We start from the raw sequence: 24,376 nt of genomic DNA on the forward strand, positions 1-24,376 counted from the left end.
TCCCTCCTGGAAGAAGACTTACATTAATTCTGCATATGTACACATGATAATCTAAACTTTTAAGATTTACCTACTGAATACACAATAGGTTGAAAACAAACACAGGGACTAATTACTTTAAGACATTATCAGATAACACAATGTGAGGTTTTGTTCTCACTTGTTTCCTAATATAAAGTCTCAAGGCATATTGTTTATACCACTGCATAATGGTAGCTTTTATTTACAGTTTGAGGCATTATCAAAAAGAAACAGCGTCTTCCAACTCATTCAGACCACTGTTTTTTCAAATTTTTGGTGAATGACTCCGAAAACTGACTGTGGGAGGAGGAAGCAATATTCAACCCCCTCTTCCATCCTTCCACAAATCACCAGCAACACCATAAATAGCAACTCTGCAATCATTTTCATGCTATATCAACAAAAATTATCTTATATACCAGAGGCAAGAAGGTATAGGAGCTACCAGTCCTTTAAGGTAAGTCCACAAACAGTCATGCTCAAGAATTGTATAGGTAAGGTTTCAACACTTCAATGACAGCGCTTAACTTGAAGTTGTTTTCTTTTGCATCCTAGAGGGAATCATTGAACAGACCTGTGGAAGTGCAGTTTCTTCACCGTGCAGTGAAGAACTTTTGCCAAATTTCCTCTCTTTTGCTTAAGGCTCAGTGATCGTCCTCAAAGCAGAAAACCAACAGCAAAGAGGTGCCACTTCAAAAAGGGGGAAAATATTCTGCCTGTGCCCAGAAACTTGGACAGCACAAAAGCATTCCCAGTTTCAGCAGACAGCATTTGGAGTGACAGCAGCATAGTGCACAGTGCACATCACATGGGAGGCAAGCACCAGCTGATGTTTACTGCCTACTGCCCCTAACGATGAAACATGCCTTACCCCAAAGCAAGTACCAACTTGCCTAGGTATCTCTGTTACATGTTCTCTTAAGGCACCAAAAATAAAATGCTGGTACCTAATCAGAATGTTTCCTTCAGCAGAGCACCAGCCCACAGCCTGAGCTCTACCTGCAGAGTCCAGCTCAGGTACAGACACAAGTGAGCCATCCCCTGTGTGGACCCATCTCACCTCCTGCCCAAGCACCACCAGGACAAGACATCAGGACTTGAAGCTTGATTAAGAATCCCACAGATTTAACACAACCACGCTGCTCCTGTTGATCACAGTGTCTGGCTAAGGTTGGTTTTAACCTGCTGCAGGACTGGCAAACACGATGCGCTGAACCCAGTAGCCCAAAGTACGTTCCTTTTATCAGGGCACCAAGAGATCAAAATCCCAAAAGATGTTCCAAAAATCACAGGGTCCTGTTTGGACATACAATTCCCTGGTTCTGGCCCAGAATGTCTCAAACTGCAAAAAAGTTCTCTGTCCTTTTGGATCCATAAGTAGCCCTACACACCTCCTCTCCAAAATCAACGAAGGATTTAACCATCTTCAGCTACTCAGTAAATTTATCTGCTGACGAGGGACATCCCAATCAGCATTTGTGTTTGTGCCTGGAGAAAGGTGCCCTCAAATTACATCCTCTCATCTTTATTGTCCATCACACATCATGGTGCAGTATAACTCATTTCACTCTCACTGCAAATGAATACAGAGTTCTAGCTAGCTCACAGAAAGCAAAGAAAATGTGTTTGAATCACATGCTCTTCTGCACGCCTTGTATAAAGTGGTGGGTTTGTTTCACTTTGTTCTGTTTTTAAGAACTTTTACTTTAGTGAGCCCACCTCCGTAAGTGCTGTCACTAGGCAGTTACACAGAATCAAAACTAGCAGCCTGTAGGGACATTTTCTAGTATCAAAATATCCCAATAATTTCACATCACTGGAAAAGGATGAACTTAACAAAACGGCTTCAATAGTTTCTGTACTAATTTCAACAAGTTACACTAGGAAGATTTCTTTTTGTAAATAAGCCTTTGGCTCACCCTTCTAAGTGAACATTTTGTATAGATGTGGGAGATGAAAAATCTCATGAGCTCTCTCCTTTGGAGGTTCATGTTCTCAATTTATCTGCAAGGAAAAATTGGTCTGAAGCACCAATATAATGTCATGAAAAGCTGACATGTTACAACAATGTTGTAACTTCTCAACGACTTGCCCACTGCCTGCAGGCCATGGAAGCATCTGATAACATGTGACAATCCCAGAGAATTTGGGAGAAATGCAAGCACCAAAACATGTCTTTAGCTAGGAAAAAAAAAATTAAAAAACATAAGAAAAGACAGAGAGAGAGGAAAAAACTGGTCAAGAAGAAAGACACATCAGATTTTCGCTTAAATAGAACAAGGTTTAGCACAAGTTACAGACCTTCCAACACTGGAAGCTAAAGAACTGTTTAAAAATAAAGTCTCCAAGATAGACAATTAACTTTCATTTTCTTATTTAAATAACAAAAAACGGTCAATATATATGAATTTCCAGAACTACTGGGTGCCAAAGCTTGATAAACATAAAACAGCCCTGATTAAAAGAATATTCTCAGGTGTCACTAGTTGAAAAAGTGAACTTCAAAGGAAATTGTGGTGTCCAAGATTTCACAAGCTAAAAAAATATATAAATAAATCTACATCATGTTTCAGAAGCTTAGGAGACTACAAATAACACACACCAGCTCACAAAGCACTAATAAGAGAGTCAGACACTCTCATAAAAACTCAATCAGACACACAAACAGACCTTACCTACCATGATGCTGTCAAGCATTACTATAATATAATAAAGCAGAAGTTTGCAGAATATTTTTTTCCAGGAATTTAACTACAGCCATGAATATATTGTTTAGTTGACATAGCAAAGAATTAAGTATGCCATAATGATTAAACAGATACAGCACAATATCAAACAAAACCAAACATAGCAAAATCTCCTGTTTCTTCACATGCAACTCAAAAAAAGAAAAACAAAACCAAAAAACCCAACACTTCACACAGAACACCACACTGGGAATTACAGGCAAAACCAGCATAATAAGTAATTTCAGGTTCACTTACACTGAATTTCTCTGTTGTGCCGCATGAGAAACAAGACAAAATGAAAAGCACACAATAATAAATCATCCTTCAGATCTATGACAATATTTTGCAAACAAGGTATTATTTAGGCATTAAAGGAAACTTAGCACTTGAAAGATTATTTTTAGGACAGAGAAGAAAAAAGAATATGAAAAAAGATAGGAAAGCCCAATATTTTATTAACATGTTTCTTCCCACTCCCAGCTTTATAAATAGGACAGATATAACCTCTCATCATGCATATTCCCTCCATACACACATGCTAAGACACTTCATAGAATGTCCCTGAAACAGATGCAGAACAAAAAAAAACCAGTAGATCAGCAACTGAACATGAAAACTGGAGTTCCTGAAGAACTCCTTGAACTTGCTCAAGTGTTGCTTCAGTGCAAAGTATGTGCAGTTTATTCAGCGTTAAACCATCCGGTCCCCGGAATTTGCAAAAATTACCTCGTATTTTGTATAGTGAAGGAGTTTCTGAGTGTCTGAGTTGATACTTAACGGCTTTTCCAGTGTCGCATTACACTACCAGACCATTGGGTGGCAGCAGCAAAGCACACTGCATAGTACCTTAGAGAAAACCAAGCCCCAAGACATCTGGGGGTTTCCAAAGTATGATACAGAACCTTGATGCTCCATCAAATTCTTCAAGAAGATAGTATAAAACCACAATAACATTGAAGCTTCCAACTGCTACTTGCAAACAACTGCATTACAATTGCAAATCCACCAGCTAGTGAGTGCGGAACTCAAAGCAGTCATTACTCCAGCCAAAAAAGGTTAAATTTTTCTTGAGCAATTGTTTTAAAACTCACACATAAAAGGAAAAATATCAAAAGAAAGACAGCCTGGCTACCTTTTCACCATACTTTTTTCCTCAAAAAGCAACACAAGGCACTCTTGTTGTACACAGAGAAAAGCTGGAACCCCTGGACTAGATGCTGGGCAGTGTAGCAGTAGCTACAGGTATGTTCTGCCTGAGGTTTTCAGAGAAACCTGAACTGTGCAGAAACGTGGCAGAGAAGTGAGAAAAGAAAACCCAAAGCAAGAACCTGACCTGCATCCTATTGCTCCCTAGGCCCTCAGACCAGGCCTTCACTTCTAGGAAACACATATGAGCTACAAATGAACTACTAACATAGTTTCATTTAACACAATGGGTGAAGACATGCTGTGGTCTGATCGGAGGTTTAAAGAAAGCCTCAGGAAGCCTCTTCATCGCATGAATTTAAAGACAAGCTGGTGCCTGGAATTCTGTCTATTTTGGTCTGAATGCCACAATGTAGGCACTAGAAATGTTTACATCTAGTAGATGTAAATTCTACATCAGTATCTTCTGGCAGTGCTCGCTGTGTTAAGGAAAATACGTAGGTCTATACTCAAATGCTGTTTGAACAATACAGGCTTTTTAGCATAGTGGTGACATTTTCTTTTAAAAATAAAAAGCTGAAACCTTTTCCTTACATACTGTAAACAGCCCTTCTCATTGTCAGTTGACAAATAAGATTTTGGTAGGATAACATGATACATTTCCTGGTTATATTTCAAAGTACACTTGATGTCTTAAGTCCTGAATGCCACACTCTATGCAATTGCTAACAAAGAACTCTGGATTTAGAAATGGAATGGGAATTACAATCTTTAATATTAAAAATAGTCTCTAAAAGCCCTTCTCTACTGGTATGCTTCTATTAGCAATACAAACAAGTCAACACAAAACAGTATCTCTGCTATGAGGAGAGGCTGAGAGACTTGGGGTTGCTCAGTCTGGAGAAGAAAAGCCTCCGAGGAGACCTTGTTGCAGCCTTTTGGTTCTTAAGAAAGACGGGGACAGACTTTTTAGCAGGGCCTCTTGTGATAGGACCAGGAGTAATGGTTTTAAACTAAAGGAGGGGAGATTCAGTTCAGTCACAAGGAAGAAATTTTTTACACTGGGGGTGGTAAAACACTGCCCCAGGTTGCCCAGAGAGATGGTAGATGCCCCATCCCTGGAGACATTCCAGGCCAGGCTGGACGGGGCTCTGAGCAACCTGATCTAGTTGAAGATGTCCCTGCTCATTGCAGGGGCGGTGTGTGTGTGGGTGTGTGTGTGGGTGGACTAAATGACCTTTGAGTGTCCCTTCCAACCCAAACTCTTCTATGATTCTATGACCATCATTAAAGAACTGGACATATCTCTCCTGTGCGATCACAGATTGCAGGTTCTCTGAGACAACCAACTCAAGTGGACACTTAACTTCCCACACACCCCCAACAAAACATGTTCCTTGCCTGACAAACCTCCCTGCTGAGCACAGTGCATCATGCACTCAACACTGCCGTGCTACTGGGGCTTCTGCTCCATCACAGAACTTGGACATGGACACCTGGTCTGGGGTAGGTACGAATTCAGTCTGGAGTCAGTCAGCCTTCAAGCACAGCCAGCAGCATCACCTCATGCCTCGTTTTGTGTTTGGGGTTTTTTTATTTTTTTTTTCCGTCTCCCCTCGGCTTCTGTGGCTTTAAGTTATCAGAATAATGGCAACCTGGGCACAACCAGGGGCCTCAGGCTTAACTAAACCACACATTTTCACTAATTCTCAATTCAAGACCAAAATACTTTGACATGCTACACTCCAAAGAAAGTCCATATTCCGTTCACTTTCTTCTACCCAATTCACCACTATTTTAAAATCAATTTACAAGGATTTCTCTACTCTTTCACCTCTTTGCCCTAAGTCTAAAGCCTGAGGTTTTGCAGGTTTTTGGTTGGTTGGTGTAATTTTTAACTGATGGAAGCAGAAACCGCAAAACTGAGGAACCATCTTTACAAACTAGTATATTTAGGTTTGTGTGACATTTTCTGTGATAATATGAGAAAACAGTAATGTCCAGAAACTCACCTCCACCAGTTTGGACAGCCATCAGCTGTGGTCCCATTTCTCGCAGCCCTTCGTTGTCCACAGGGTAAGTGGACGTCTGAGATGAGCTCATCCCTTGTGTATCATCGTCACCCAACACTGTGGTCTGAGCCCTGAGCATTTCCAGGGCTCCGATGCTTGCCATCTCCTCAAAACCTTCTGACATCTGAGCCAAAGGAGAATCTCGAGATGCAGAGAGAAACGGCGTGTCCAGAGGTGAGCTTGGAGGGGACAATGATGACAAGGAGGATCGCGATGACAGGGACGCCAGGGACTGTGGGGTATCCAGAGACCTCCGCTGCTTATTGAAATTAGAGTGTCCAATGGGATCAGCGTAGGGCACATCCTTCGTGAGAGACTCGAAAGGGATTATGTCGAAGCGTAAATGCTGCCCGTAGTCTGTAACGCCATCCGATTTGTCGTACTGCGGAAGGCCATAGATGTCGGTAAAGCTGACTGAGCTGAGAGAGCCTCTGCTGGAGGCCAAGGATCCTCGACTGGAGGCCAGGGATCCCCTGCTGCTGCCAGAGGACATCGTGAGGGTGCTAGCTGACAGACTGCAGCAGGGAAAGAAAGAGAAAACAAAAAAAAGGCCCTTTCAAATATAATCAGAAACACCGGCACAGACACAAAAACGTCAATCCAGATTACACAAGCAATTTGACATGTATTCAGCAGAGTGATGCGCAGGGATAATTTGGCATTTTAAGGTCTAGTTCCTGTCTCCTGTCCTGGCCTCAAGCACAACAAGTGACACCCGAATGAGGACCACGTGCCTGAAGACAAAGGGTCCAAGAAAACAAGCCTACTCTTTCCTCCAATGTGTACGTAGCCATAATTTGGCAGAAAGGATGCCAGCACAGGATTTGGACCAGTGCACTCAACATAAAGCCAGGAAGGGTATAGTACCATGATCCAGCTTGAATTTACGTTAATGACGGGTCATAAACATATCAGGGAGAGGAAGTGAGACGGGATTTGGAAAGTCTGCTGTGTAATCCTCACCCTCACAGGTTTTTCCAGTGCAAAATAAAAAAGAGTTTAGGATGAATCCCATTCCCGTTCCTTTTAGCACTCTCACACAGCTAGGGAGAGAAGACTATAAGTGACAGAGGGAGATGAAGTGAGAAACAGCAGAAACTGAGCTTTTGATGTCGGCGTGGTGTTGAGCTGAGGAATCCCCAAGAGCTGCATCTAAAAAGGCAGCTGTGAGTGTGAATATGCAAAACATTCTGGGCTTCTGTGTGGGTCTTAGCACATTCTCATATTTAAACGGCAAAATTTTGTCATCTCACCAGGGATCAAAAACCACTCCTTTGGAGAAGGTATCAGAATATTAAACCTCACAGAACTTAAAAGAATGTTATCATCATATTAGTAAAACTGTAGTAATATTACAACGGGTTTTAAGTATGTATCTTACTTCCAGAAAGTAAGATAAGATATAAAATTCCTGAATACAGAAAATAATCTGGTCTAAATAGCCATCACTAATATGATTTATAAAACTCCATCCAAATCATCCCATTCCACAGATCAAATTATATAAGTTTAGTACAAAACAAATTTACTTGGCACACATACATAAAAATATTAAAGATGAACTTTATAGATTATTAATATTATTCTCTGCTGCAGTTAAACTTCAAAACCTGCTGCTTTTACATAACTCACCTTTTTAACTGGGAGTGTAAATACGAGGTTAAGCGTGTAGCTTCTTCTAGTTGCATAAGCAAACAATTTCTCTTTTCCTGTAACAGTATCCTGTAATTAAACAGATACATATTACTATTTTTCTTCATTACAGCAGTGCTCAAGAAGTGCTAGGGACTTTCCAAGTACAGAAAAATACCATGGCACTGCAGTTTGGAACATAAAAAGAAGTTTCACTGTTAAATGAAAAGTTTTAATTTACACAGGTCATTTGCAGCAATGGAAATTCCAGCAAGAACACAAGAACCAAGACTCCAACAGAATTCCCAGACAAGAAAAGTAATTGAAGTGCAATGTAAGAGTCATAACATTGAAAATACATTACAGCAATTAGCAAAGTCATAAAAAGTCCTAGGTAAAAACATCAGACTCTACAAGATATTTTTTCCCTTGCATCAGCCTGATTGTGTCAGTAAAATAGAGAGAGCTACTACATTTGTCACCTTGTCAGGAAAAAAGTATTCCAAATAGCCCTATTATCCAAGCTAATTAGTGTCAAATTTCAAAGATAAAATTTTTGGAGGACTTCTGTTAAGCAGTAACCATAAAACTCACCTTCAAGTTCTAATTCTAGGTGTTTCAAGTACATCTGGATATTATACTGAAGCAGGTGATACAGCATTTTGAATACTAAGTTATGACAAAAACCTCTCAGTGCAACTTACTTTTTGCCTATTCTAATAACAATCAGCTGAATTACTCAGTGCCACTGCCAGAACACAAATGGAATGTACCTATAACACTGTCAGTCTCATACACCTATAGACTATCTTAAATTCTGTATTTTGAGATTATTAAAACTTCTAAGAACATATTTTATCTATTGATATCACATTTATTCTTTTCCTGAATCCAGAACGGTAAGTATTCTTGGTGGTTTGTTTTTCCAAGCCTAACCACTGAACTTCAAAATAAAATCTGAGTGGTAATCTGTTTTGTGTTGTATATTTGCATGGCCAAGAAAGTTACTATTCCAGCCCTGTGTTCCACAAGTCGGCTGGAAATTGGGATTCTGACAGACAGTTTGGAGACATGAGATCAAATTTGAGTGCTTCAGACCTTCCTCAAGTGCAACAACAGCTGTTAGAATCCAACACGTTGATGGGGAAGATAAAAAAAAAAAATACATCAATAAAAAGGGAGTCCTTCTCTATAAAACAAAATGGCAGCATTCATTTCAATAAACTTTGGATTGTTAAGATATGAAAAAATATGTCTTTGTTAGCAGTAAAAACATAAATCTCTCAATTTCTTGGCTTCCAACTCCGTAAATTCATATGCTGGCAAGGGGCTGCAGTGCTGAGCTCCAGCAATCCCACTGCCCTCTGGGGGGGCTCCGATTATCATACCCTTAGGGCAGACGCCACACAGCCGAGCTCGTGCAACCCTGAAGCTTTTCTCATGCTTGCGTGGATGCCAGACCAGGTAAACCAAGTGGTGCAGGGAAGGCCACAGCTCAGCCATGAAAATGTACTTTATACAGGCACCGCACGCAGGAACCAAAAGTAAAAGACAGATGGATCCAAGAAACTGATTCAAAAGCTTGCAGGGGAAAGAAGGGGTATCCACACTGTCTGCTTTAAAAACCAAACTTAGGAACCTACACTCTGCAGTCATCAATGCTGTACGGTAGGTACCAGCGCTAAAGGGCAAGAGACGTCTTCAACTAAGGCTGACAGTCAACCTCTAAAAAAAAAAAAAAAAAAGAAAAAAAAAGAAAAGAAAAGAAAAAACCACACACAAAAAAACCCCAAAACAAAACAAAACAAAAAAAACCCACCAAACACACAACAAACCACCAAACACCAAAAGAACCCCACAAAATCACAATCACACCACCTTTGTCACACAGATTTTAAGTTAGTTCTGATCTGCACATAACTCACTGCCTTTAAAACTCAGGAACAGAACAGAACTGGCAATTATTTAAAGAGGGAACTTCTTCTTTGTATTTCACAATTAAGAGAAAGTGGAAGGAAAAAAGCAGAACTAAGAATGTTTTTGATTATTCCTGAGCCCAAAACAAATTAGGGCTACTAATAGTTAAGCTTTCCTCCAATTTGTTATACAAAAGAGAGTGCCCTTCAATATTATTCTAACTTCTACTCAACTTTTTGCTAGCATTTGAAATATCAAGTATCACATTGGAATGCTGGTTTCCACAGCATGAACTACATGGAAAAATAGCTTGGCCTTCTTGCCAACATAGTATGCACTACCTAACATTAGAGCCCAAAACCAACAAATAAAACTTACTACACTGCTGTGTAAAGTGAACTCCCTTTTCTGTCAGCTTAAGCTGGAAAGCCAATGTAACAATATTGCAAAAATTGCAAAATATAACACATAGCACTGTTGGTTGGCTGTGAATTTTCTATTTATTGCCTGAGAACTTTCTCTTTATTGCCTGAATTTACTGTCTGAAGTAAGCCTTTTCAAAGGAAATTAAGTTCTCGAAATCTTTATATGGAAGGCACTTCCAAATATTTTAAAAGTGTCTCAATTATGTAAATATTAAGCTTTACACAGATCACATTAAAGCCGGTTCATGTAGTTTTCCTCTAGTGTCAAACCTGGCATTTTACCACTATTTAGAAGAAGTGGGTCTGGGAAACAATAGCAAGTACTTTCTTGCTGTCACTGGAAGCAATCTATGGTAACAAGAAGAGGTTAAGAAGTTTTGTCCATTTATTTGGCTACAGGAAAAACTGGGCAACGTTGAAATAAACACAGTGTTTCCATCAATATCTTTTGGGGTGTTTTTTTTTGTTTTTACATAGAACTTGATATTTAAGTTTTCAAGAATGACTCTGTTTACTATGTTTCCCCAAATGTCAGAGTTGGGATGTGCTCCCACTGCTGGATTGCAAATTAAAAGGAAAAATTGTATACAAAAGGTAGTAAAAACTTATTCATTTAACTTTTCTGTTATAAGGCAGAAACCAAATATAGGAAAGCATCTTTGTTCTGCTGCTTTTGGAGACAACTATTACTCCACTGCAAAATAAAAGATAAATCTTTCACGCTCCAGGTACTGTGTTACTCAGGTCTCTATTATCAGACAATATCATTCAGACTTTTTCCAACCAGCTTTTATGACTCTATTCTGACCTCTTCTTCTTATTCAGACTTTAGATAAATGAAAGGAGACCTAACAAGTCAAGATCACTCTAACTCTCCTTCAGAAAACTTCAAAATAGAATTAAATAATGGTCGTCAGGAACAGTCTCTTCCTTTTCTGAATGCAATTTACTGATGTAATTTTTTTGTTGTTTCTTAAACACAGTGGAATTCCTTACTTTTCCTTTTGAAACTACCTATATGGATCTTGCAGCAGATAATAAAATTAGAGTTCCCAAACCTTTCAGTTGCCCCATGAGCAGAGGATGCTCGAGCCCGCTGAATTTCATCCTCCAAGCGCCTTTTTTCTTCCTCCAAACGTGCAATGTCTTCTGGGGATCGTCTCTGCTGGCTGATGAGCTGCAGCTCCTGAAGAAGAGCCTCCTTCTCTTTGATGAGCTGAAGACGGTCCCTGTCCGCTTCAGCCATTCCTGGCCAGGATTCATTGTCTAGCAAGGCCAGTTGCTGTTGTATATTCGAAACTCTTTAAAAGAGGATAAATGCATTTCAAAACTCAGAAGTGACAATGATGAAGACAGTTAAGAGGAAAAACACCAACAGGTGAAAGCCTGTTGACTTATGTGACTTTTTTTTCCTCTAAATTTCAAAACAAGAAAATTCAGAGAAGCTCGGAAGGACTATTTGTTTCTGGTTTTTGGGGTGGGGTTTTTGTTTGTGTATTTTTAAAACACTAAAGAACTGCAAGTGCTCCTAAGCATGCAGCTGTTTAAAAACTACAACACCTTTATCTATCGCATGGACAAAATCTGTCTTCACAGCTTTCTCATTATGTAATAAATCAATTCATATTTTAGAGCTCTTGACTCTGTTGCCTGTACAGCTGATTAAAGTTGAACATCCTTTTGTTCCTCATTCTTCCACTCTCAGATCTTAACTTGGGATGTCAAAAGTACAAGGAGAAGTTACGGGGCATGAAGGGGAGATGCTTATCTAGTGCTGATAGGTCTGTATATTCATGTCCCATCTCAGTAGAGGAAAATACGGGGCAGTCCTGACTGACAACAGAATTTTAAGAATAAATAAGTTGTCAGCAAAACAAAAACATACATCCGGAAAATATTTACTGGTTACAAAATACAGGTGGCTTTCGATGGGTCCACCATCAAATCAAGCAATTAAATAACTTAACTTGATTCGTAGTAGGCTTTATAGCCAAAAATATTTTCCTATATGCCGAACCACCACGCAAAACAACAGTTGTGAGAATAATTCCACAGTTGACATTTTAAGAAAATGTTCTGCTAAAAACAAATTTCAAACTCTTATAAATACTACAAAGAATGCTAAAGCTATATATTTCATAAATGTTTCTTTTGGCAAAATCAAAAGGTATATATGCATAATAGGGAGAACACTTCTACTGCTAAGTATTTATGCTTATCTTACAATGCGCAATTTAGACACTTAAGTTACAGTTAAAATGAAAAGTAAATAGAGAAAAATCTAGCTTTCTGATTTCTGAACATTCCAAACTAAGGAACTGTAGAACAGTTATGCAGTTGTACACCTCAGTTTCATCTTCACTTCGAAACAGCAGTATTCAGAGTTTGGTGTACCATAGAATATTATCACCCTTCAAATAAATAAATAAAAACACATTTAAATCCAGCCATAAAACTGGGAAAGGCATTAATTCTTTCGGTAAGCTAGTTTAAGTAATCTTTTTTCCAAAATACCTGTTAAGAAAAAAAAACCAACATCATAACAAACAAAGCAAGGTAAAAAGCACATACCAGGCAAACAGAAGACCTACAGTGTGCTAACGTGTTTAAGAATAAAAGAAAAGGCATAGATACGACATGAGTTTTCCCCATCTGAAAACAAAACTTCATGCAATGTTTATTGCATCCTGACATCTGGAAAGTATTTAGCTATTTTATTATCAGGGGAAGGGAAATAAAATGTGAATATAAGTCATTTTGCAATGAATGCGTTCATATATGAACAGGAATTTTACTGTGAAATTTGTCAAATAGATTTTTTTTTTCCCCTTAGATTACATTTACAGCAAGTAAAGACCTTGGATATTACGTTACATTTTAGTCTAAAGCAGAATACTTTATCAAATCCTTCGATACCATTTCCTCCTCCTTGCATTAATAACCAACTTCCTGCCAGTAGCTACTGAAAGCGCCATTGTGAATTGATATGTATAGTCCACATATTTCATGCCTCAGCTATTGTGTATGAATTCCAGATGCAGCTTCCTGAAGAACACCTCGCCCCATCCACCAAACCTCAGGGCCAGGAAGAGCAAGCAGAGTCAGGATCCCTCCTCTCTCCTTCCCAGGCTGCTAAATATTCTGTAAACACTCCTGAAGGCATATACAGCTTGATTTTCAAGTGTTCAGTGCCAAATGAAACAAATGGGACTCAAGGTCCTTTCAGCAGATTTACAGAATTCAAGTACAACTGGGTTATCACAGCTTGGCAAGCGAGTGGGAATCAGATGAGGCCTGGCGATGTGTTTGAGTGATGGTGTTCACAAGCTCCTACACAGCTCATGGATGAAAGAAGAGGAGATGTGCCTGGTGAAATCTCCAGGTTGCTTTATAAGAGGGCTGAAGCACTCACCTTCTTCTTCATTTTAACACAACTGCTTTGCCAGCTATTTTTATAAGGTAGAGTGAGCTGGTGAAGAAGCTGACCATAGGAGAAAATAAGTGCTAATGGAGGCAAGAGGGGAATGTGAGATTCCCCCTTTCAGCACCAGATAACCCAAATCAGCTCAGCCTAGAGTAAAACACAACCCTCAATACAGGAGGTTTTAATTTAGACTCTTCAGCTTGCTGAGAGCACCTAACTCGCTTTGTGTATGAGATCCCAGTTTGAAGTTCGTTTTTTTCCCCTCAATTTCTGTTATGATGATGCTTTGAAAGTAGGTAGTTCTCATAGAGTAACTTGATTATACTGTTGTTAAAAGGAAAAGTACAGCTGTGGAAAAGGTTTGCATCACTGAAGAGTTCCAAAATGTGATTAGGTATTTACTTTGATTCCCTTGACACTCTCAGCATTTCAGCTAGCTCTTCTTGTCTCTATGTTTTCCCTTTAACCAAAGAAAAAGCACTTGCAAAGCACTACATAACGCAGGAATCCAGTAGGCCAGTTTTCTACAATCTGCATTTCCTGCAAACGAACCAAAGTTTTGGCAGAATTTTGTTGCTTACTTTCCCCTGAGGATTCCCTTTGTACGGCAAGTTGTTCCAAAAAGCTACGAGTGATAAACTTTTAAAAGTTTATCTCCTTGGCTAGAAAACATCCCTAAGGCTTTTATGGTCTTACTCACTCAAACCTAAGAAAATATCAGAGGAGTTGGGCTCCGTTCTGCTAAAAACATAATAAAAATCTTCTTAACCATGTTCCATAATTGCAGTTTGAATTCTCCCAACACAAGCTTTCCTTCAAACACAATAAATGCATAAAGAAGCAATTTCACTGTGCTTGCCCATGACAGATTTTATACCCATACTATACCAGCCATTCTCATTGCTCATGTTACAAAAAAGTGTCTTGTTTTGAGTTTTGAGACTCAGTGCATATATTCACCTAGCTTAAAAACTCAAATAAATCAATGACCTGACACAGGTTGCAATTTATAGGAAAAAAAAAATATTTAGGATCCTTTACAAGGCTTCTGTTTCTCAAACACATTTTTCCTTCCTACTGGGTATTTTTTAAGATACAACTTCTAAAGTGTAGTCATCGCAAAAGAATACTTTTAACTGACCTAATGTCAGACACTGAGGTCCTTACTGATACAGCAATTTAACATATGCCAGGGGAAAAAAAACAGTTAATTTTGAGCCATCAACATTCCAGGCATTTTGCCCATTCCCATCCTTGCATAACAAGCGCTGAGAAGCTTGCATTCCACCCTCGAGTAGGTGGTATCAAATGACTGGTTTCCTAGGTAGGCAGACCAACTCGCCGCTTATTTCAATATTGAAAAATTTCAAACAAATGAACATAATAGCTCCTGTCAAGCAGAAAAGCAAGAAGGACACAGATGGGATGACAAAGGTTTAACCTGATGATCTTAAGTAAACATCAATTTGAAATGGCAAACTTGCCCTGAAACAGCCATACTTACATATTACAGCTAAAATGATGCCCAGCCCAGGATAATATAGGCACAGCATGAGGGTGGAGATCAGTACAGACACTACTACATAAACTACATCATGGGGGCAAAAAAGTATGTATTTTCAGAATTTATAGCATGTCTGAACTGTTATATCTCTACACAACCCCACCCACAAAACAGGGCAACCCTTTCGTCATTCGAAACATCTGAGGAACCCAACAGGTTTTGTTAGTGTCTAAAACCTCATCTTCAAGACTGCTACCTGAACCCAGCACTAATGAAATTATACTGCTGAGCTCAAGAACACTTCAGCTTAGAAGAGGTTATTTATTAAATATATAGCATGAAAAGTGTGATGAAAGTGAAATCCACTTTTTTGTGACATGAAATGTCTGATTTACAATTACAATGAACCTGAAGTTTAGACCATTAAAATCATAGAAATGTCCTGAGTTGGAAGGGACCAACAAGGGCCACCGAGTCCAACTCCTGTCCCTGCACAGGACAACCCCACAGTTCACACCGTGTGTCTGAGGGCGTTGTCCAGTCTCTTATTCAGATTATGAACAAGACGGGTGTCTTGGGTAGAGGAATACTCTGAAGGAATAGAAAGGTCCTAACTCAAGCTCATTAAAGGGACAAATTAGGGGTATCCTACAGCTGGCACTTTCTAAACTACAAGATCTGGTCTTCCTAGATTAAACAAGTTCATCAAACTTACTTTATTTGAATTTTCCAAGGGGAAAAAAAAAAAAAACAAAAAAAAAACAAAAAGAAACAATGCCTCCTTACATTTACATGCCTAGACTTTTGGGTGACATATCAGACCACTCTACAGCAGAGGCCTTTGTTACCTGTAGAATAGGAAGATCGGTGGGGATAAAGCAGAAAAAAAAAATCCACAGTTATGATTTGGAGGTAAATGGTGGCTAAGATCAGACAAAAACACAGAGATGATCAACATAAATCAGTCCACCTTACTCTTTTTCTTAGGCTTATAATGGGGCCCTGTTCTCTGCCACTTCAGGTAACACGGAACTTCTCCCACATGCAATACTCAGAGAAGGTGGCTGTGGGACTGAAGACACATAACAAAAGGTGCAAGAACTTCGTAATTTCTGGTATTTACCGACCCTCTTGAGAGTGTATTATGATTTATATCCAAAGAGGGTAAAGGCTAGAGAAAGGGGAAGAAAGAAATGGAAAGTACAAGAAGCTGTGGAACTCAGCCAAATGCTCACAGAATTTCTCCTCTGTGTCTACTTTGGCCGCTCCTGCAAGTATGTGCCACTGTGGCTTGGGCGGACAACTCGAGTGCGCTCTGTAGAATATCCAGCCTTCCTGGCAGCCTGATTCAATAACAAGGAGGTCTTAAATTGGCTTAGGACGCTCATGAAACCTTTAGAGTACACTGGCATTTTGCAGAGAAAATTATGTATTCACCTTGAGGAAAACTGCAAAGCCTGCTAAAAGTGAAAGAGGAGAGGAATTAGGTTTATTTCCCCCAATTCACAGGTAAACTCATATGATGAAAACTTTAATGACAGTTCAAGAGCATGGCTCATCTCCCTTTATAACGCAAAGAAAAAGCTTTATATTTAAAAGCTGATACTAGGAGATTTAGGCTGACATGTCTGTGCCAGGTATTTATGTGATATCAGCCAAATTACTGTATTCCTAAATCAGATTTTCAGATTAGTTTAGCAGAATAAATCATACAAATCCACTGAATTTCTCTTTGAAACCTGCCTAGACAAGATTAATTTTACCAGGAAAATACTTGACCATGTTATTGTACCAGTACTGGAATGTTACTATCAATACCCAGCCAACATGTATTTTGTCAGTACAGGCACACACTGCACTGCCACACTTCTGCTTCTGCCAGTGCTTTTAAAAGATGAACTAAAAATTAATCTGGGTAATGAGACACCAAATTTGCAACAAAGTAACTATCCAGCAACTATACTGAAAAGAAAGAAGTAACATTCTTAAAGGGAATGTGGAAACATTAAGCATAGTTGAGGAGGTGGTTTTTTCAAGGCTAAAATAAACCTGTTGACAGCCACTGTGTGATTTAAACAATTGAATAGAAAAATAACATATCTGAATTCAAATTTACAGAAGTTATAAACAAATTGCTTCTTTTGCATTCGAATTAGGAAAACTAGCTGAAGATGCTTGGATATATTTGTTCATTAAAGTCAGCTACCATCAAGACTGGATCATAAAAAAAAAAAAACCACAGTTAACAATTTTAGTGCCTTTTATTGGAGAGATAATTTTTCATCTATTGATTAATACACTTATGAGGCACTGCAGCAATGACATTTCTTGATCCTTTGCTAATACAATTAATGTACTCGTTATATTGAACTGCACAACTTGTGCTTGAGGGGTACGCTTTCCAGTGTGCAAATGCTTTCATGAGAGGTGGTCCCACCAAAATAGCAACTGAAACTGAAAACGGTATTTATCCAGGCAGCTTGGGGCTGGTTTGTTCAAAAAGACCGTCCTCCCTCCCTCCTGCTTCTCTGAAAGGCCACACTGATAGATCAGAGAGAAGAAATTTCATGGAAATAGGGTACAGTTTATTTAAGAATAATGGGGGGAAGAGAAGAGTAAAGAGCAGAAGAAAAGTGACTGAGCGTCTCTTCAGCATGACTGGCGGGTTAAAAGGTAGAATTTCCATGCCTCCTCCCAGAGCCTGGACCAGACACTGGAAACACGGGGCCTCTTCCCCAGCGTGCTGAAGATGTTGGAACCCACAGCTCACAACATCTGAAGATATACCCATGGGAAAAATTAAATTGCAAATTATCCAACTTCCTTCCAGTGGGAAACCGAAGGGGAAAAAAAAAAGCTCTGTGAATGCCTTAATTGATGCAAAGGCCAAACCACTCAGTAGTCAAGATTTTTGAAGGAGGAATTAAGAACACATTATATTTTATGAGGGAGGAGAAATATTTGGGGAGTATAAGCCAAACTTTCTGCTATCACTGGGTCTCATCTGCTGAATTCCTCAAGACAGTTCATTCAGAAATCCCAACACTGCATTTCCTTGCTAAGACACCCCATACAGAAAACATATTTTTAAAAACTTCTTTACAACATATGGCAAATATTCTGCTTGTATCTAGATCTCTATGATCTAGCAAGATTCACAAGAATGACTAAAATGCAACACACTCCCCTTCAGTTTCTGGAGCTTTTTGTCCTGCTCTCCTTTATGGGAAAATACGTACTTTTCTCCTATAGCACATTTTAAAAGTCTCCCATTAAAACATGGAAATGAAACAGTTCGTCTGTTGTGCTTATTTGCTATATGTTTCCATACCTTGTTTGACAAGCAAGCAGTCATAATATACTACTTTACAGCTGTGACATACTGTAGCATTTTAATTTTCTACTTTGTAGATTTTAATCCATTGCAACACATTCCATCACCCACACTGTGCACTAACAGTAGATATTTCACCAGCCAAGGGAGAATGAACACAAAGATATTCAGTAGAGACAAAAGCCCTGCAGAAATGCCAGCAAGCTAAGGGGAAGGAATGCATGATAAATGAAGAATGCAACCACAGAGATAACCGGTAGGGGCAACGAGCTTTGTGCAGTTCCACTCAAAAGCCGAAAGCTGATTACTTCCGTGCAACATACTGGGCAGAATAAGGCCACTATTTCAAAGTAACTAACGTGCTTTTGCTAAATAACAGACCATTGTTAGAGACGCTATCCCGGGACAGCAAAACTACCCTTACTGCAATTACTATCCTCTAGTTGGAAGCTTAGTTACCCGAATTTTCTGCACATCAAACCCCAGCTCACTTCTGATGTTCAGAAATCTCACATTCCAGGTACAAACAAATGTTCGGCATTTCCAGATGAGAAATGCTTCTGCTACCAAAACCAAACAAACCAACCACCTCACCACTATATCTTTTCCTGGCAATAACACAAAAAAAAGATGATTGTTTTGGAAAAGCACATAGAAAGGTATGTCAGAAAACATTTAATACAATCCTCACAGCACCAGTGGCTCTGCTAAACTAAACAGCAAAGAACTAAATTCTCTCCTCTTCTTTCAGCAACTGTGATGAACACCTAAATTATTATCACTGGACTATTAATTGCTCAGGATTAAGCACCTGACCAAACAGGACACTGACAAGTTTTTGGTTTGTCTTTTTTTTTCCTCCCAATTATTTAACCTTTTTAGGTAATAGTCACTGATATTCACATGCCATATTTTACAATGCAAACTTTTATTCCAGTTACAAATCCTGAAGATTTAGCTGTGTATTTCTAACATGCTTGCATGTTTTTTTTTTTAAAGTCTGAATTGCATCCAAATGTGGGTAAATTTTCCAAGAACAACAAAATGGCGAGTTGCCTATAAAGCTTCCAATCCCTGCCAAGACACATGACAGCGTTACAATTTCCCCCAAATAGTCACCACAATATGAAAAAACAGGCAAAAAGTATTGAACTTTTTTAACCCCTATTCTGAGAGACAAATACTGTCAAAATAGTACAAAAAGTTAAAAAGCAAAAATAAAAATCCTAAAAAAAAAACTTAAAAAAACCCCACTAAGGTTTTCAAAGTTAACTGTATAGAATCCTTCTAAATGTCAGTCAATTTTACTAAGAGAATGTTACATCAGCACAAATTAAAATAGTCTGTGCATAAAATTACTGTGTTCAAGTCATTATCTATATCTACACTATTTTCCTGAATATGTGGCAAATGGTTTGAAAACAATGAGGTTAAATGAGGACCTGCTAAACTATACTAGTAGATAGTATTTCTAAAATAGTACAAAATAAGGATAGATTATTTTTACAAAGCCATGAAAAACACTGCAAGACTGACCTTCACCAAAGAAATACTTACGATAAGCAATTAGATTGAAGGACTTGGTGAAGAATTTCTCTGTTTCAACGTTTGTTTTTTTTTTTTTAACCTTTGTCAGATTTTCTTTTTCAATCTCAACATTTATTTTCATGTACTCTTATGTTTTGTCCTGAACATCTTCATTTATGTTACAGGAATTTCTGCATTCGTTCTTCACACTGAGTTCATGACTTCAGTATAATGAACTTAGAACACAGGTATACAAAGCTCCAAATGCACTGACAGAGTCAGGCTGATATAAACCAAGTGTAAATTAAAAGACTGTTTATATTGAGGTTTGAGAAGAAGGGGGGAAAATGTAAAACAGTTCAATTAAACTACTGCAATATTATGTTTACACAAGTGTAGAACAGGGCTGACATTTAGCTTTATCTCTCCAAACAAACATAATAATCTTATGATAAAGTCCTATGTTTACCTAAGTTTTTATTATCTGTGAACTACTCAACAGTAAGTAAATCAGTCTTCCTAAAGACAGTTAAGCTGGGAGGCTGGCTCCAGCTCTGCTTTAAAAACTTTAATCACAAGAATAAAAACTAAAAACCATAAATAAAATCTTTAATTACCTTTTCTTGGCCTCTTCATATTGCCAGTTCAGTCTTACTTTGTCTACAAGTCTTGTTTTGTCATCAAACCCAAACTTTTGTAGAGTTGAGGAACAAGGAGAAAGGAGAGGAAAAGAAGGAGAAATGAGATTTTAAAAACACTCTCGTAATAAAGGAAGGGATAAATTAGTCTTCCTTACGGAAGTCAATAAAAAAAAAAACCTCAATGCTTTAAGCAATAACATAATCAAAATAAATTCTATGCTTCAGAAATACAAAACTGATTTATTGCTAAAAATACTGAAGATAAATGAGCCCTTTCAATAAGCTAAGATCCTTGAAATCAAGGGTTAGCAAATAGAATCACTGATGAATGGTCAAGGCTTTTCAACTTCATCCAAGCCTAGAACACAAAAGTATTTTTAATTGAAATATTTTACTACTTGATACTATTTTATGTATAGTTTATTTAGAAGTAATCCAGATTATTTTCCCTGTACTGTGATGTGTCAACCCAGTACTTAGATCATTAGTACATTCTAAACACTACTACAAAAACATAATCTGAAGAAGAGAAGAGGTCTGTGGACACCTCAGCATGAGCTGTTACTCTGAAATGAACTTGTAGTCACCAAAGTGACAACACAAGAAGTACTCAGCTGGGCTGGCTGAGTCCAGGAGTTGATTTTACCTGTCAATGACCCCCGACCACGTCATCATGTCCTTGTGCCATGCTCCGGTGGCAGAACCACAAAGCCCACCACCACTCATGAGTGCCACTCACACGCTCTGGAAACAACAAGCAAACAACTCCCTTGCCACCAATATCACTTTGGATTTTTCATTCTCCTACAGCCAACACCTCTTAAATTAAACCAGGGAATAACGATGCATCACTACAGTACAATAGCAGCTTATTTTCTACAGCAAGCGGCTCACGTAGGAACACATACCTCCCCAGTGATGTCAGTCTGAGAACAAGCATCGCAGTGTTGTTGAGGTAAACAGGAGTCGCTGAGTGAACTAGAATTGTGCTGGACATCCTGCAGGGAATCTGTAATACAACAGCTATTCCTGAATCCATCTGTTAACTTGGCCAGGCTCTACGGGAGAAGAGATTTAAAAAAAAATAAAAAATAAAAAATCCCTGATTTTTATAATTATTTATTAATGAAAAACAAACAAAAACATTTTAAAAACATGACAGGTAGCTTGCCTATAAAGAGCTATTTACAAAAAGTAAAATTCATTGTAGTGTTACTAACATGCACAAGCTTTGCTTTGAAACAAACTCTTCTTTTAAAAAGATGCATCTAACCATAAACATTTTAAATTACTTGATTTAGATCTGTAAATTTTTTTAGCTTTTGTATGGCTTACAGTTCTTTATATGTAGCAGCAGTCAGTTTTCAGACTAGGTGATATGGAAGACAAATGTGATTCACCTGCCCTTTTGCCATGTTCGGCACAGGGCACATTTCTTAGCCACTACTGCTATCACATCCAACTTGATGAATACCTTGTGTTGTTATTTTTATGACAGTTGATTTCACCCTTGTGCTCCCTTACCCAAGGTTCACATAGTTAAAGAGATATTTTACACCTTGGGTTAAGCAAGGGACATCTCTGAGATGACTAAACAATGACACAAAATGGGAGGATAAAGCAGAGACGTCAAGCAGTCTGTAAGGGGAATGGGGAGTACGACAAACATATTATACAAAATAATAACAATAACTTGTTTGACAATACAAGCTTGCTTGGCAGCTCTTAAAATTCCTTTAAGTTAACATTGCTTTTATTTTCTGACTGGCATTCTCTCTCCTTCAAAAATTACAGATAACATATAATCAATAACAAAATCACCATGCAGTGCTGTCATTTATGACCGAGACCTTAAGCATTATGCATCAAAAGAACATTTTAAAACAAGATATTAAAAACTTCCCCCTCACTAGAAGATAAGGGGCAATCAAAGTATGTGGGGAAAAAACACACCAAACAAAACACCCCCACAAAAAACAAAACACCCCAGAAACTTGAAGAGCTATATCAGTTTTTAAAACCATAACATAATCAAACCGTTTGGTTCTAAAATTACACACAAAAACTCTGAAAACTGCCTACTCCAGGGTCTAACCTACAGAATCAGAAGCATTGCACTGGGAAAAGACTGACCCTCTCAGGAATCTCAGTGGCTCTGACAACTGGTGATTTACAATAAGCCCCAGTTACTGTCCATGTCCAGCTACCAGGAGATTTCTCAGTCTTCAAAGTCCAGTCTAAAAAGGACACATCAATGCTGTCTTTTCTTACAATAAATTCAGCTAATGGAGTCAAGAAGATGAACCTGAGTAACAGCCACTGGCTGCAGCTCTAAGGAACAGCAAGGCCACCTTGAAGACAAAAGCTCTGGTTTCAAAGCCTGGGAAGCACCTGTAGGAATTGCAGCAAGTCTGAAACCAACCAGCAAAACCTGCCCTCCCTCACGCTTCCCTCCACTAGACATTAAAAAAGAGAGAAAATACCCAGCCTGGTGCAGGATGGACAAACAAGTAGGTTCCCAAGCCACAAGAGTCGGGCCCTGTGCTCCTCCATGTCACCCCCACAATCACACACACTTTGTCCTTCCTATCAGGTAAAAGGCAGAGGGAGAAGCAGGTACGCCCCACATGCTGGAGAGCACACACTGCTCCCTCTTCAGCCTCCGTCTGCTGGTACAACTACAAGGTCTGAGTAGGGCTGGGATTTTGTGCTCGGCACTGGCAGGGACAGAGGACAGTGCAGAGAAATGCCAGACATGCCAGCAGAGGGACAAGGCTATCTCTGCTTGCCTCACTATGCATATATCGCATATACTTCTGCTCGCCTCCAGGAGCTCGATTTGTCTTGGGTCCTCAAAAGACAACAATTCTTCCGCCATGTCCCAACTGAACTGTGCCATCTTAGTATGAAGGACAAACAAAACAGTTTCTTCTCAGTCCTGAGACAGCAGAATTCAATTTCAAGTTATTTTGCTGAGAAGCCCCTAGCTAGTGTTCCTTTATCCTCCAAGACTTGCTGCAAAATGAACTGTTCCACAACATGGCAAAAGAAAACTGGAATGTCTTCCCCTTTATGAAAACTGAAAATTGCAGACTGTCTAACTCTCTTCTTCAAACTCACTGGACATCATCCAGTCTTGTCAGTCTCCTGCTGTATGGAGGGATCAAGATGGATCCCTAATGGTTTTATAACATGGAAGTAATGATTTCCAATCACAGCTAAACAAACATCAAACATCTAACTTGTCCTCTTCCCAGTAAAGCAGAGCCAGTCACATGAACATGAACAAAAACTATGGATTCAGAAAGCCTGAGGTTCCTCCCAAATAAGCTCTGTCCCATCTGGCACCTTTAGCTAACACATATCGTGTTACAGACATACACAACACCAAAGATCCTGATGCCAGAACTTAAATCTAAACTTTTGCTCGTATTTCAGCTACTTTATGCGCTCCTAGTGTGCTCCTGCCACGCTCCAACATCTCCCTGGCAGGCAGTGAAGGGCTGCCTGGCTGCTGGCCATGCTTCCTAGCTGGGCACAGCTGCTGAAACCTCAATACTACTTAAAAATTACATAGTATTTGGCTGGTGGCAACCACCATGTAGCATCACCTTAACTTATATCTACATGCAGAGGCGACTATGCTCTAGGATAAACATATCCTTTCAGTCCTATTTGGATGAGTGAAAGCACAGCCTCCAGCAATTCTAACATGGAAAATGACAACCTGAGTTAGCATACATGTAGACAGAAACAATTCACATAAACTGCTGGGAACAATATCCTGCACAGCTACATGAAAGAATCAATCATTAATCTGGGGTTCATGGATTGTTGATGGCAAACGCACACAAGCTGCCAGACGAGCCTAACATATGGATCTGAAGTTCTAGGCACAGCAGCCCAAAGCTACTCAAAAACATGAGCACTGCCATTTTGTCACTGATCTGTTACTATCTGATTTGGGAGCTCCCTACCACATACAATTTCAGTGCAGTTCCTAT

General features: G+C 39.0%; 1 protein-coding gene across 5 annotated transcripts in view; it reads right to left on the reverse strand.

Moving 5' to 3' along the window:
- Positions 1-24,376, reverse strand: part of WWC3 (WWC family member 3) — a 104,166-nt gene that overhangs the window by 20,847 nt on the left and 58,943 nt on the right. For all 5 annotated transcript variants that reach the window (XM_065856325.2, XM_065856317.2, XM_071812992.1 and 2 more), the window contains exons 7-11: positions 21,281-21,430; positions 20,349-20,422; positions 11,001-11,243; positions 7,601-7,690; positions 5,909-6,483 (exon numbers count right to left, since the gene is read on the reverse strand). In XM_065856325.2, the coding sequence (XP_065712397.1) occupies positions 5,909-6,483; positions 7,601-7,690; positions 11,001-11,243; positions 20,349-20,422; positions 21,281-21,430 (1,132 nt within the window). The remainder of the gene's footprint in view (positions 1-5,908; positions 6,484-7,600; positions 7,691-11,000; positions 11,244-20,348; positions 20,423-21,280; positions 21,431-24,376) is intronic.

Source organism: Patagioenas fasciata, chromosome 1 (genome assembly GCF_037038585.1).
Source record: "Patagioenas fasciata isolate bPatFas1 chromosome 1, bPatFas1.hap1, whole genome shotgun sequence".
In the NCBI taxonomy this organism is placed as follows: Eukaryota; Metazoa; Chordata; class Aves; order Columbiformes; family Columbidae; genus Patagioenas; species Patagioenas fasciata.